Genomic DNA, 12,622 nt, shown 5'->3' with positions numbered 1-12,622 from the left:
TGCTTAGAAACATGTTGGTAAATTTGAAATATATTTTAAGTTTAAGCATTTAGTATAAGTTTGATAAATAATTAAAAAAATTAAGTAAATTTTTAAAGAAGTTTTATATAACAAACAAAAAAATATAAAAAACTTTAGCAAAAAAAGATGAAATAAATTTTCATTTGAAAAGTAAACAAAAATCACTTTCACCAACAGATAAAAGGAAAGATGTAAATATAAATAACAACGGCAAAATACATATATACATTTTTTTTTTTGGTAGAAGAATAAAAAAAAGGCAACACGAAAGATTCGCTTTTGGGCTTTTTTTTTGTTAGGTTGTTGCATTTTTCGCACACATTTATTTGATCGCGCACACACCAACAGCAATAAACGCTTGTATCAATGAGAATCCAAATAAGTTTTGTTTCGTTTCGTTTCGGTTTTTTGCACAGCTATATAAGTGACAGTGGTTAGGGCTGAATGTAAGACAATGTGATGCATATAGAGTTGAGAAGAAGATTAATTAAACACATCTTATTATGTAACAATTTATTTTATGAATGTTGGAAGACGAGAAAAGATGGTTATGGAAGGATCAGGGGGAAGGGAGTGGGAGGGCGGGAAGGGAGTGGATGAGGTGAGGAGGTAAAGGTAATGCAATTAATTTCTTATAAATATATCACCCATAAATTTAATTTTATCACATTACGCAAGTAAAATTGTCACTCAAAATCCTCCCAATTTTTTAAAATATTAAATATTTATACATTAAATTAATTATTATGAATATTTTTTGATTAAATATATGAATATCACATTTTGATTAAAAAAACTCTCAATTTAAAAAAAGAGAGATTAAGAACGTAAAAAAAGTCGAAGAAAAATCACTTCCCTAACGAAGAGCGACGAGCTCCAAGTAAAGCATTTCCTGTTCCGTTTCTCTTCCTAATTATGTTAATATCTCTTCTCCATCTTTATGTTCCCCTTCAAGCATAAAAAAGCATTAAAAAAACACCCCTTCCCACGCTTCATCCCCCCTTTCTACATCACCCACACACCCCCAGAGGCCAGGCTATGTTGTCATCACAACACAAGCAAAATACAAGTAAAGAAAAACAAGCGTGCGTGCGTATGTGTGTGTGTGTGTGTTGAAGCTTGCGCGCTGTATCATCATCATATTTGCACTCTCTCTTTCTCTCTCTCTATCCTTCTCTCCTTCTCTCACACGCAACATACATGACGGACGCGTGAAAAAAAGCGTGTGTTTGTTAGTGGTGGTGGTGGTGATTATGCGCTTGATGACGAACCCCACAGTTCGTTGATCGCTGTGAAGCGCCCAAAAAGGGAAAACAATAGAACCAAACGCACACAAACACACACACACACACCGTTGCGTGTAATATTTAAGAGGATGAGCAAAGGATGATAGTAGAGACTTTCCTCGCTTGGCTACCTGTGATGCAGTTGAGGTTGCCGTACTTTGATAGGTGTGGGTGGTTGGGTGGCATGTGGCGTGTGTGTGTGTTGTATGCACACACCTTATATGCATATATGTATAATGCTCGGTGCAAGGCGCAACCACCGAGTGGGAAGCTACCATTTCTCTTTCTGCTTTCTCATTCTCTCTTTCGCTCTCTCTCTCTCTCTCTCTCTTGCTCGCTCGCTCGCTTTGCACTTGCTACAGGGGTTGACATTAAAATCCAACCACCCCCGGTTCAAAACCACCCACCCCAACATATCACGCGCTGCAGCGCTCTCACGCACACACACACACACTTGACGATTTTGCATTTGATTGCTGCGATTGAATTGATCGAAATCTGGTAGTTTTCAGGCTGATGGTGGGTGTGGGTTCCCTTTTTTCTTTCCCTCCCGAACCACCCCGCTTTCCCCACCCGCTTTCCTAAGGGATGGATGGGTGCTTTCTTGCAGAACATTGCGCATAAACTTTCCACCCTTAAAGCGATGCCTGGTGTTAATCATAATTTAATTTTTCATCATACACACACACAGACACACACACAAATACGCGAGCACAGACACACGCACAAACATAAACTTCCATGCGCGCACACACATATAAGCCCTTTGCTGTTCAATACGAGTGCGGTGGGGGGGAGGGGGGGGTGGGAGTTGAAAAATTACTTCCTCCTGCCCTGCTTCCACCCGTCTTTCTAACCCGCGCAATCCACCCCATAATTTTGCACCTTGGCAGGGTGTGGAAGGGTGAGGGAAATGTAATTATTTTTATTAATTTTATTTATGCCTTCCCTTTCCCTACAGATACACGCGCGCGCGCGCACACACAAACAAACACCTTTGCACACATACACACATACAAACACTCATACGCACACACACACACGGGAGTATATCAAAATTAATAAATCTGATGTTAAATCACTTCCCTATTGAAAGGGGTTGGATGTCGGGGCGGGGTGTTGGTGGTTCCCGTTTTTCATCCCATGTTTCCCACCCACACACACACACACTGGCACGCACGCACGCACAGATTTTTTCCACATCTCTACACATACACGCACACACACACACACTTACAAATAATCACTTTACGGCTTACCAAACACGGTGCAACACAACTATACCATCTCCCTTGGGAGGGTGTTGATGGTGGTGGTGGTGCTGATGGTGAAGCACTGGGACGAACGATGTGTTGCTGCCACTGCTGCGAAAAAATGGGACCGTGGCCCCCCGAAACGCACAATATTGCAAGACGAAATCCAAACCGTAGTTGCCATTTTTCCGGGCTTTGCCAGCGGCCGACGACACCTTTGTCCCGCGGTGGCCCTTTTCCCCTTTTGGGCTGGCGGTTTGACTGTGTTCGCCCCCTGGGAGAACTGAAAAACCGAAAAAGCGGGCTACACCTTTCCGGGGCCGGCCAGTCGTCGACGGCGTAGTGGGTGAACAATTTCGCTCCACGCACACGAAAAATGGGCGATGCAAAAGAGGCACCCCACAAAAGAAAAAAAAAAACGAAACGTACGCTGAACGAACGAACGAAGTTGTTGAAGTTGCGACGCTGCTTTGCCTGTTCTGTCGCTCCGTTCTCTTCACGGGACAGTTTGAAGGGGGACATTCAGCAGTCAGTGAAAATTACCCGGTGTGTACGTGTATGTGTATATGTGTGTGGCATTCGAGAAGTTCCGGAGTTGAGCAGCAGCAGCCTGGCAGGTATTCGAGCTGTTTTTCTTGCAACAATTTGAATTGGAAAAAGACGCGACATGCTGTATTTTTCAGAAAAAATTATGATTTAGAATTTTTATTTTCATGATTAAAGTTATCCCTTTTTAGGTGGAATAATATTTAAACAAGAACAACATTAACTGATAAAAATTGTCTACGCAGGGTTTTCCAAGTTGGGGAGGGTTCAAAACTGACAGCACAAATACCCTTTCGCGATAGCGCTTTTTCAGCCAAAAAGAGACGACACATTCTTTCGCACAGTATAGCTGTTTCATTCATGGTACTCGAATGTTGAGATTTGGGGTAATTTTCCCGCAGTGACTGTTTGTGAGTTTCGGAGGAAAAATTACCCGTGAGGACAACATTTGAAGAGTTCTACGAAAAAGGACACACTTGTTGAAGAAGGGTTTTTGGTTCAAATGATTTTTATCGCTGTTTTCAACAAAAAATCTCATACTTTTTCTAGTAGGAGCATCGGCTAGATTTTGACAATTTTTTTTACTATCTTATGTCAAATCTGGAACTTCAGGTTCAGAAGCCCTTGCAGCGGTTGGGTGAGCAGAAATGTTTGTTTTTTTTTTTTTAAATAAAGAATGCAGAAATATATTCGTTCTGTTAAATAAATTTATTTCTAAGCAAGTAGCCTTTCCTGAAACTACGAAATTTGATAAAAGAAGATCTGTTTTCAGCTTCCTTCAAAATTTGTTGTCTATTTAGGCAGATTCATTTTTCATCTACATCCTCGGACTGTCTAATAAGAGCTGGTCAAGAATCAGAAATGTAAAGTTTAGTAAAAAACATATAGGAGTTTAAATACAGTATCGCTGTAACCATCTTCACTATATTCTTTGCGACAAAATCGCAAAGCAAGAAACTGTCAGCGCTTCCTAAAAAAAAGGAAATTACACAAAACCCTTCGCGAAAAGGCTTTTCCTTGTTGGCAGAGCAAACACCTCAAAATATTCGCTACTCGAATGAGGTACATCCCTTTGTTGTCCCTAAGACGAGTCCAGTGAAAAAACTACTTTAAATGCGGCTCAACTTCACACTGGCGTTGGTCAAAAGTAACTTTCTAAACGTGTGAAGAAATGCGATTCGCGTCTTGTAAGCAGAAACATATGGTTAAAGATAAATTGCAATGTAGTGAATTTAAATGCACGAATTTAAATGTTTAATTTATTTATATTCATCATGAAAAGGGAAAAAAATGAATTTGTTTGACCCTTTTCAACGTACACGTGTCCAACTGTGCGTAGCCCTTCGCTTGACATACTCAAGGTTTATAGATGATTTTTTTTCCAGCTGTCAAAATAATACACCAAAAATCGAAAAAACGCCTTATTCTGTTGATCGAATATCGACAAGAAATCTTTTACAATGTTTTTCCTTAAAAAAAAAGCTTTGAAAAATCATTCAAAGCAAACCAATCTCGAATTGTTTATACAATATTGACAGCACAGCTTGTCACCGCTGCTCTACACACCTCGTGTTTGTGAGACACCCCTATTTTCCGACAGCTCACCCTGTCGCGCTCTCTCCCTCACACACACACTGTGTACCAACTCGACCACTCAAAGGAAAAACACAGTACACGCACACATCGGAGGGGGCACATACTCGGGTACGGTGGTTCACAATTTTCACGCTCGCACCCTCCGCCGCGTGAGCGAGAGTGTGCATACATCACGCTATTTTGCAAAACATTCGCGCATTGATAAAACAAGTGTTGTGACTAAAATACGTCGCTCGTCGGCTGGTTCAACCCCCGTGATAAAACGCACCGTCTCGATGGAACATGACTTCAGGTACGGGGTTGCTAAAGTAAAGCGCAACAACATCCAACATCGTCACCCACCCCCACCCTCTCTATCGGCCATCATCATCCAATCATCACGCAGGCCAGCCAACCAACCAAAAAAAAAAAACCGAAAAGAAAAAAAAAAGCTCACCCAATCCCGCAGCAATTCTAATGCAATCCCAGTGTGTGTATGTGTGTATGTATGTTTGTGTGCTTGGGCGCGCGAGTGTGTGTGTGTGTATGGTGGCGTAGAGGGTAAAAGGAGAGAAAAAGAGAGAGCAAGCGAGGAGAACAGAAAAGCTCGTGCGGGGGTGTGTTTGGGAGCGTGTATGTGGCTGTGTGTGTGTGCGTGTTAGGGGGTGGTAGTGTGTTGTTTGAGACGATTGTTAGTCGAAAAAGCAGTGAACTGTTGTTGGCGTTGCTTGTTTGCTTTGCTGTTGTTGATGTTGTTTCGTTGGGTTTTGTAGTGCAGATTGAGGTTTACGGGGTGATAAAAAGCGCTTCTTCCCCCACGGGGCACACACACTGTGCACTTGTTTCCGTAAGAGGGTGCGTGTGCATGTGTATGCGTGTGCGAGCAATGCACGATCCGGAAATGGTACGGCTGGAGGGGTTTTTCTGGATTTTCTCGGTCCCTTTTCCTTTCGCTGTTTCGCTCTACTTCACTCTCTCTCTCTCTCTCTCTCTCTCTCTCTCTCTCTTTCTCACACACACACTCCTTCTCGCTTTCACACGTGCACATCGTGGCACCCGTGTGTTTTCCCCGTCGTATGAAAGTTAGTTTTTCCGCGCTAGGCCAGGTTAGGCTAAATTGAATGAGAAGTGACGGGTTTTAACAATAGAGAAAAAAAAACCCCCGTAGGTCCCTGTAGCCGAACAGGAGGGCGCCCAGCCATCATACCGCACCACCGTCCACCCTTGTGTGCCCGTTTCGATGTGTGTGTGCGTGTTTTATTTAACTTTTTTTTCTCTCTACCCCTTGCTGTTGTTGCTTCTGCTTCCAAAAAAAAAAAAACAAAATCCACCTTACGCTTTCGGCCTGGCAAGCATGCAGGCGAGTTTGGTTATCCGAATTGCATACTTGCAGGCTGCGAAGAAAGTATCAGCGAAGGCAGCAGGGCCGAAAACCGCTTAATGCAGATTTCCCAGCCTATCTTTGCAGGATCTGTGCGCGCGTGTGAGTGTTTGTGTGTGTATGTATGTGTCGCCTGCCGAGAAAAAAAAGTTCCGATCAACAAAAGTCGCTTTTTGCTCTCCTTTTCCCACCACCGCCAACACCTGTCCCGGCCACAAAACCATATTCTGCTTCGGTGTCAATTTTTCACAATTCAAACGGACAAAAGCGAGCACAAGAGGGGTAAGGAAGGTGGTAGGGAAAGGATAAGCTAAACTACGAGGTGTACGAAGCGAATTAATAGTGTGCAGGATGTTTTTGCCGTGGTTTTTCGGGAGCGGGTGAGAAAAGTGTGGCAGAGGGAGAGGGAGGGCTAGTTTAATTATTAAAAACAACGGGGAAAAAAAGCAACAACAACAAAAAAAGAAAGAGAAAACAAAGGCAACAAAAGCTAACATCGAAAACGGTGAAGGATTATATAAAGCGGGGCCTATTTTATTTTAATGAACATCGTCCTGTTTTTTTTTTTGGTTTCCGTGAGACAAGGGGTACCAAGGGGATGTGATTGGGACGGGTACCTGAGAGAAGATACGCACTTCGAGGGTGAGATAGGGTAGAGGCAAACCCCCCTGAAGGCTTTTCCGCGCTGGTTTTCGTTCTCTCTTTCTCTCTTGCCGATAGGTTCGGTTTAGTGTGAAGGAGCGAAGAGTAGAAAGAAGTGTCATGGAGCTTACTAAATAGGGTCCTACAGGAGAAGGGGAGAAATGGGTTGTTTGAGGAGGAAGCAAGAATAAGGGTTTTTGGGGGAGAGAATGAATGATGGTGGTTTTAGTGCGAAAGGGCGAGCGAGAAGGAAAGCAGGAAGGGTGTTTCGGGGTAGTGGATGGAATGGCGGGAAGGGAAATCATGCGTACGTGAGTTTCTGTGTGCTTGCGTGTGAAAGTAGTAAAATAACTGACGTGAAAAACTCTTGCGCTGTTATATTTTTCTTTTGTTATTTGTTGTTCAGAATTGGTGGCCAATATGAAGGTGAAGAAGGCGCACACAGTAGTAGTAGCAGTGTAGTCGGGCTCGAAGTCAGCAGAAGTAGGAAAATCCTTGGGACGTGCAAAAGCACGAAGAACCAAGAAGGATGGGGAGTGTTTTTATATCGCATCAGGATGAGCTATTTTTGTATGTCATATAGAAACGTATTGGTGTGTGAATGTGTTGATGAATGTATGTGTGTGTGTGTGTCCTCTCTTTGCAAAACAACAACAATTAAGGACTAATTTCCCATGTTTAAAAGATGTGTTTCCCGTGTGTGACAGTTTTGTTAATATTTTCTCTCTCTCTCTCTCTCTCTCTCTTTCTCTCTCTCTCTTTCTCTTTCTGCGTTTCTTTGTGTATGTGTGTATGTGTATTACTTCCTGCTTACTTCCGTTTCCGGGGTGTTCTTCTTGTTTTGCGTCGCTCTCGCCCAATCTTCACCACTCTCCAAATCCTTCAAATTTCACCAATCAAACAAACCTAAACTGCCTTCCGTGTAGCAAAAACATGAAATCGACTCATTGACACCCCTCCAAAAACCAACATCCGTCACAGAACGTTGTTAACCGTACACACACACACACTATGGAGCAATGCAATAACGATCGTCCTTGTGTTATCAGTAGTGGAAACTTTTTTCCCCAGAACTCCAAGTCGAAACAGCAGCAGCAACACACACAGGCAATCAGCAAGCATCTAACGCAAAAGGATGACCCGCACCTGCACAGCCCGCACCATCAGGATCAGTCGTCGCTCGGCGAGATCGAGGTGATTCTCGTGCAGCAGCACAAACAGGACGCCCTATCGGTGATCATCCATCCGCAGGAGAGCATGCAGCAGATCAACATGTGCCTGGGCAGCCAGAACCCGGGCTCGGTCGACTCGATGATGTCGTCCGACTTTCAGACGCTCTCGCCGATGCACGACCGGGACTCGCCGGTCAGCCTCAACACGAACACCTCCTACGCGACCCTGACGCCCCTGCAGCCGCTGCCACCGATCTCGACGATGTCGGACAAGTTCGCGTACTCGATCGGTGGCAACATCTGCGAAGCCTTCCCGGGCATCAACAGCGGTGCGGTCGGGGTGAACATCGAGATCAACTCCTGCTACAATCTGGAAAAGCTCGGCGTCATCCATTCGCCGGTGCACCTGAACGCGGTACAGGAGCTGTCGCCCGATGGTGGCGATGTGCATTCGCATCACCATCACCATCAGCATCATCACCATCACCACCATCACCATCCGCAGGACGTGCTGCAGGAGGGCAAGGGCGGCCATGGGTTGAAGGATGGGCTGAAGGATCATATGGTGGCGGCTAGTGAGAAGGACACGATCGTGGACGATGTCGGGAAGGGTGGTGGAGGAGGAGGAGGTGGGGGAGGCGGCGGTAATGGTGGTGGGGAAGATACGTGCATATTGGTCCGTGGTTCACCATTACCGCCCAGCCTCGGTACGGTCGACGATCGGTTCCTCGGCTCGGGGAAGGGTGCGGAGCTGGTGGTCCGGCACCCGAAGGACGATGGGGAACAGTTTAGTGGCACAGTGCAATACCTGGACCATCCGAACGGCTCGGATGTACTACAACACGCCACCAACGGGTCCGGCCCGGGCGGAGGTGATAGTAGTGGGGGTGGTGGTGGAGGCGGCGGCAGCAGTAGTGGTGCCGGTAGCGGTACCGGCAACGTTATGGGAGGCATCCTGACAGGCAAGGAGCACCACCAGTCGGTGTTTCTTAACAAGTCTTTCAGTTCAAAAACCAACATAAGCGACCTTAACCTGTGTAAAGAGATTGTTATCGACGACGTGTACGAGGAGTCGGAGCTGGACCATGTGAAGCTGGAGGAGAAAAAGCTGGAGGAATCGTGCAATCAACAACTGACCAATGGTGGAAGCGGCGGTAGTGGTGGGATGGGCGGGAAGAGCGGGTCGTGCGTGTCGCTCGGCGACGTCGGGTGCATCAACGGTGACATCGAGGAGATCAACACGAAGGAGCTGGCGCACCGGATCAGCTCCGAGCTGAAGCGGTACAGCATCCCGCAGGCGATCTTCGCGCAACGGGTACTGTGCCGATCGCAGGGCACACTGTCGGATCTGCTCCGGAACCCGAAACCGTGGTCGAAGCTGAAGTCGGGCCGCGAAACGTTCCGCCGGATGTACAAATGGATACAGGAACCGGAATATCAGCGAATGTCCGCACTCAGGCTCGCAGGTACCTTTTTGTTTGGCACATATACATCCACCCTACCCAGTGTGCCTTGTTTGAGTGTGTATGTGTGTGCATGCGTGTGGATCCTAAGCTAATCTGCACTGTCGAAGGATACACACTCATACACTGATAGTCACAGATAGTAACACGCGCGTACTAGCGTTTCGGTATTGCAAACACCTCTCACACTGCTTGTCTTACTACCTACTACTACACCGTGTGCACTAGTGTATGTGATATATTGACTGTTTTAGCTTTACTGTTTATTATTTATTATCTTCTACTGTGTAAGCCAGCCATCTCAGTAAACCAAAGCTCCTACTTTGATAAACAAGTTAATGTTTTTTTTTGTTTGCTATTATTTTTTTTTTCATCGTATTTTCCACTCTTTTTTCTGCCGTTCATTTGCTGTTATTATTGTTTGTTTGATACTTTGTTTTTGGTTAATTTTCGTGTTTTGAGCGATGTTTTGTTTTTTTTCTTGTATTTTTTCACTTTCCGCTTGTTGTTTTAAATATTTGCTAGTTTTTTTCCGGCAAATTAATGTTTTTCCATTTTCTTTTTGTTGCTCATATCTGTTGATTTGTTGTTGTTGTGTAACCTAACTTTTCTTACCTGAACAAACTGGGTAACGTGTGTGCATTTTCTTCTCTTCTCATTTCAAGCAACTCAATCGGCGAAACCAGGTTATTGTCCTTTTCTTCTACCTTTTTTATTCTGTGCATCGATGTATAACTATCCTCTCTAGCGTTCTATAGCTCCTGTTAGCTCCTCTTATCTTCATCTCCTTCCATATTCCCAGTTCGATTTTACACATCTTCCCATCTCTTTAACAATGATCGATTAACCATGTTTCTTCACTCGTATTTATTTTCTTACGCTTGCCACGTACAACAACAACAACATCCACTACTGTTACCGTTTGATACTACTACTACTACTACTACTACTACTACTACTACTACTACTACTACTACTGGATTGTGTGGGGTTGTTTTTCTTCTCTTGCCACTAATCTACCATCACTAACAGTTAACTCTAAGAAGCCAGAGGAACCCGAAAACCACGTCATGATGGGACACACGAAAAAACCTCGACTAGTCTTTACAGATCTGCAGAGAAGGACCCTTCAGGCAATTTTCAAAGTATGCGATTTTCTATCGGTGTTGTAGATTGATGTGTGTGTGTATTTGTGTGTGCATTTTATTTTTTTTATTTCTCATATGATTTTTTTTAAATTACTCGTACTGTTTTCCTTGATTCTTTAAATATTTGGAAAAATCGGTAGCAAATTACCTACAACCAGGCGCCTCCATCGATGTCATGATTAGTGATGGGTTACTCCAACCAAGGTAGTTCTCCGATTTCTGGAATGGGTAAAGGCATCTATGTGAGTTGGATCCGATGCCAGCACCGATTCGAAAGGAAATCCAGAATCGATTCCAACAAAAAACTAATTTTGCCCATTACTATCTTGAGCATCCAAATATTTGGAAGAATCGGTAGCAAATTACCTACGACCAGGCGCCTCCATCGATGACATGATTAGTGATGGATTACTCCAACCAAGGTAGTTCTTCGATTCCATTTTCGGAACCGGATTTTATTCCAGAACTATTGCCGGTATCGGTAATGAACGGGGTAAAGGCATCTTTGTGATTTGATTCTGATCCCAGCACCGATTCGAACTTCGAAAGGAAATCCGGAATCGATTCTGACAAAAAAAACCATTTTGCCCATTACTAGTCACGATCTAGCGCTGTACAGCGTCACCTGGAAGCGGCAGGATTTAATTTACTCTTCCTTTTTCGGACACCGAGTTCGATCTCGTTTGATACGTTGCGCGCCATCTTTGTTTTCTCGGGTGTATTCATACGAAAGAAAATGATATGTCAGCGTTGTTTTAACCGTTTTCTTTTTGGTTTCCATTTCGCTAATGATTCTTCTTGATCGGTTGTTTCCCTTTATTCTTTCGGTTTTTTGTTGTTGTTGTTTCGTTTCCTTTCGATATGAGTTTCGTTCTCCCAAACGGGTGAGCAATTTGCGTGTGGTTTTGCCCGCCACCACGGATCCCTTGATGATCAGCGGCTTGATTTTTGCGCCAATTGCAGGAAACTAAGCGGCCTTCAAAGGAGATGCAAGTTACTATCGCTCGTCAGCTGGGACTGGAGCCCACAACGGTCGGCAACTTTTTCATGAACGCACGGCGACGCTCGATGGACAAATGGAAGGACGAGTCGATGAAGGGCCGAAGCAGCAGTAGTGACAATGTTATACTAGAGCACCTGAAGGACGATTCGTCCGACGAGAACCTGGGCTACGATAGTGCGTTCGTATCCGGCGACGGTCCGCTGGAGCACAACTATCAGCAGCACGTTCTCAACTAAAGCAAAGTAAACAAAACAAAGCAAAAAAAACTTAAATCAATTCCCTTATTTAATTTATAAATTAACTAGAGAAAAACAAAACTAAAGCAAAGACAAAACAACAAAAAAATACGTCACGCGATTTAGTAGAAGGAATGCAACAATAACAACAAACAAAATGGCCCCTCTACTCTCCCATGCGCAAAGCAAATGGAAAACAAACAAACAAAAAGAAGAAGCTGGCGAAAAAAACACTAATCTAATGGAAAAGAGTTGAAAAACACTGTTAGAGAGAGAAATGCTAGATAAAGCAAATCAAACAAAACGAAAGATTAAAAGCAAGCAGCTAACTCAAGTAAACACATACACACACACACACACAGAAACAGTGACAAAAAAAACCAAAGTTGAAAAGAAAGACACATAGACACAAACACACACACACACACCAAACATAAGGAAGCACTCATCACGCATACCAAACAAAAGGTACACTTATTGCCAGAAGTAATTGCAAAGAACATTATGTAGGATTATTCAGAGTAATTGGAAACGTAACAGAGAGAAGAAACAAAAACCCTATATGTATGGTGCAAATTGGTGAAACTAATCAGTAAAGTGTAGGAGCAAACACCACATACAGACACTGCAATTGCCATTTAAAATCTGAGTCTGAGCAAAGGTCGAATATACAAAAAAAAAACTAGTCAAAAGCAAGCAAAGTGAATAGAGAAAGCAAATAAGCAAATAATGCAACCCAAAAAAAAGGGAAGGCAAACACAAAAACCTGACAAAGAGATAGAAAGAGCGAGAGAGATAGAATGAGAGAGAGAGCGATAAAAATGAAACATCTTAGGTGTGTGGCTATCCCGAAAGTGGAAATACTGCTTGTGAGATAATATCGTACGGATTTTTGC

At 43.8% G+C, this 12,622-nt stretch overlaps 1 protein-coding gene across 6 annotated transcripts; it reads left to right on the top strand.

Moving 5' to 3' along the window:
* Positions 1-4,970: 4,970 nt before the first annotated feature.
* LOC126556097 (uncharacterized) lies at positions 4,971-11,819 on the top strand. Of its 6 annotated transcripts, none has more exons than XM_050211326.1 (5): positions 4,971-4,994; positions 7,757-9,342; positions 10,005-10,025; positions 10,372-10,484; positions 11,451-11,819. In XM_050211326.1, exons 1-5 carry the CDS (start codon positions 4,978-4,980, stop codon positions 11,724-11,726), a joined length of 2,013 nt encoding a protein of 670 aa, XP_050067283.1. In that variant the 5' UTR covers positions 4,971-4,977; the 3' UTR covers positions 11,727-11,819. The 6 variants fall into 6 exon arrangements, with proteins under 6 accessions (XP_050067283.1, XP_050067266.1, XP_050067257.1 ...); XM_050211309.1 differs by having other exon boundaries at positions 7,754-9,342; XM_050211300.1 differs by lacking the exon at positions 4,971-4,994 and having other exon boundaries at positions 7,716-9,342.
* Positions 11,820-12,622: the final 803 nt, after the last annotated feature.

Source organism: Anopheles maculipalpis, chromosome X (genome assembly GCF_943734695.1).
Source record: "Anopheles maculipalpis chromosome X, idAnoMacuDA_375_x, whole genome shotgun sequence".
Classification (NCBI taxonomy): Eukaryota; Metazoa; Arthropoda; class Insecta; order Diptera; family Culicidae; genus Anopheles; species Anopheles maculipalpis.
This window is presented reverse-complemented; position numbering and strand designations above follow the sequence as displayed.

What these genes read in the sequence shown, in the direction of transcription:
- LOC126556097 (XM_050211300.1), top strand. Translation starts at nt 7,716, where the DNA reads ATGGAGCAATGCAATAACGATCGTCCTTGTGTTATCAGTAGTGGAAAC. An exon ending in GTCCGCACTCAGGCTCGCAG is followed by an intron (nt 9,343 to 10,004) that starts GTACCTTTTTGT and finishes TCTCATTTCAAG; the next exon opens with CAACTCAATCGGCGAAACCA. An exon ending in AACTCAATCGGCGAAACCAG is followed by an intron (nt 10,026 to 10,371) that starts GTTATTGTCCTT and finishes CATCACTAACAG; the next exon opens with TTAACTCTAAGAAGCCAGAG.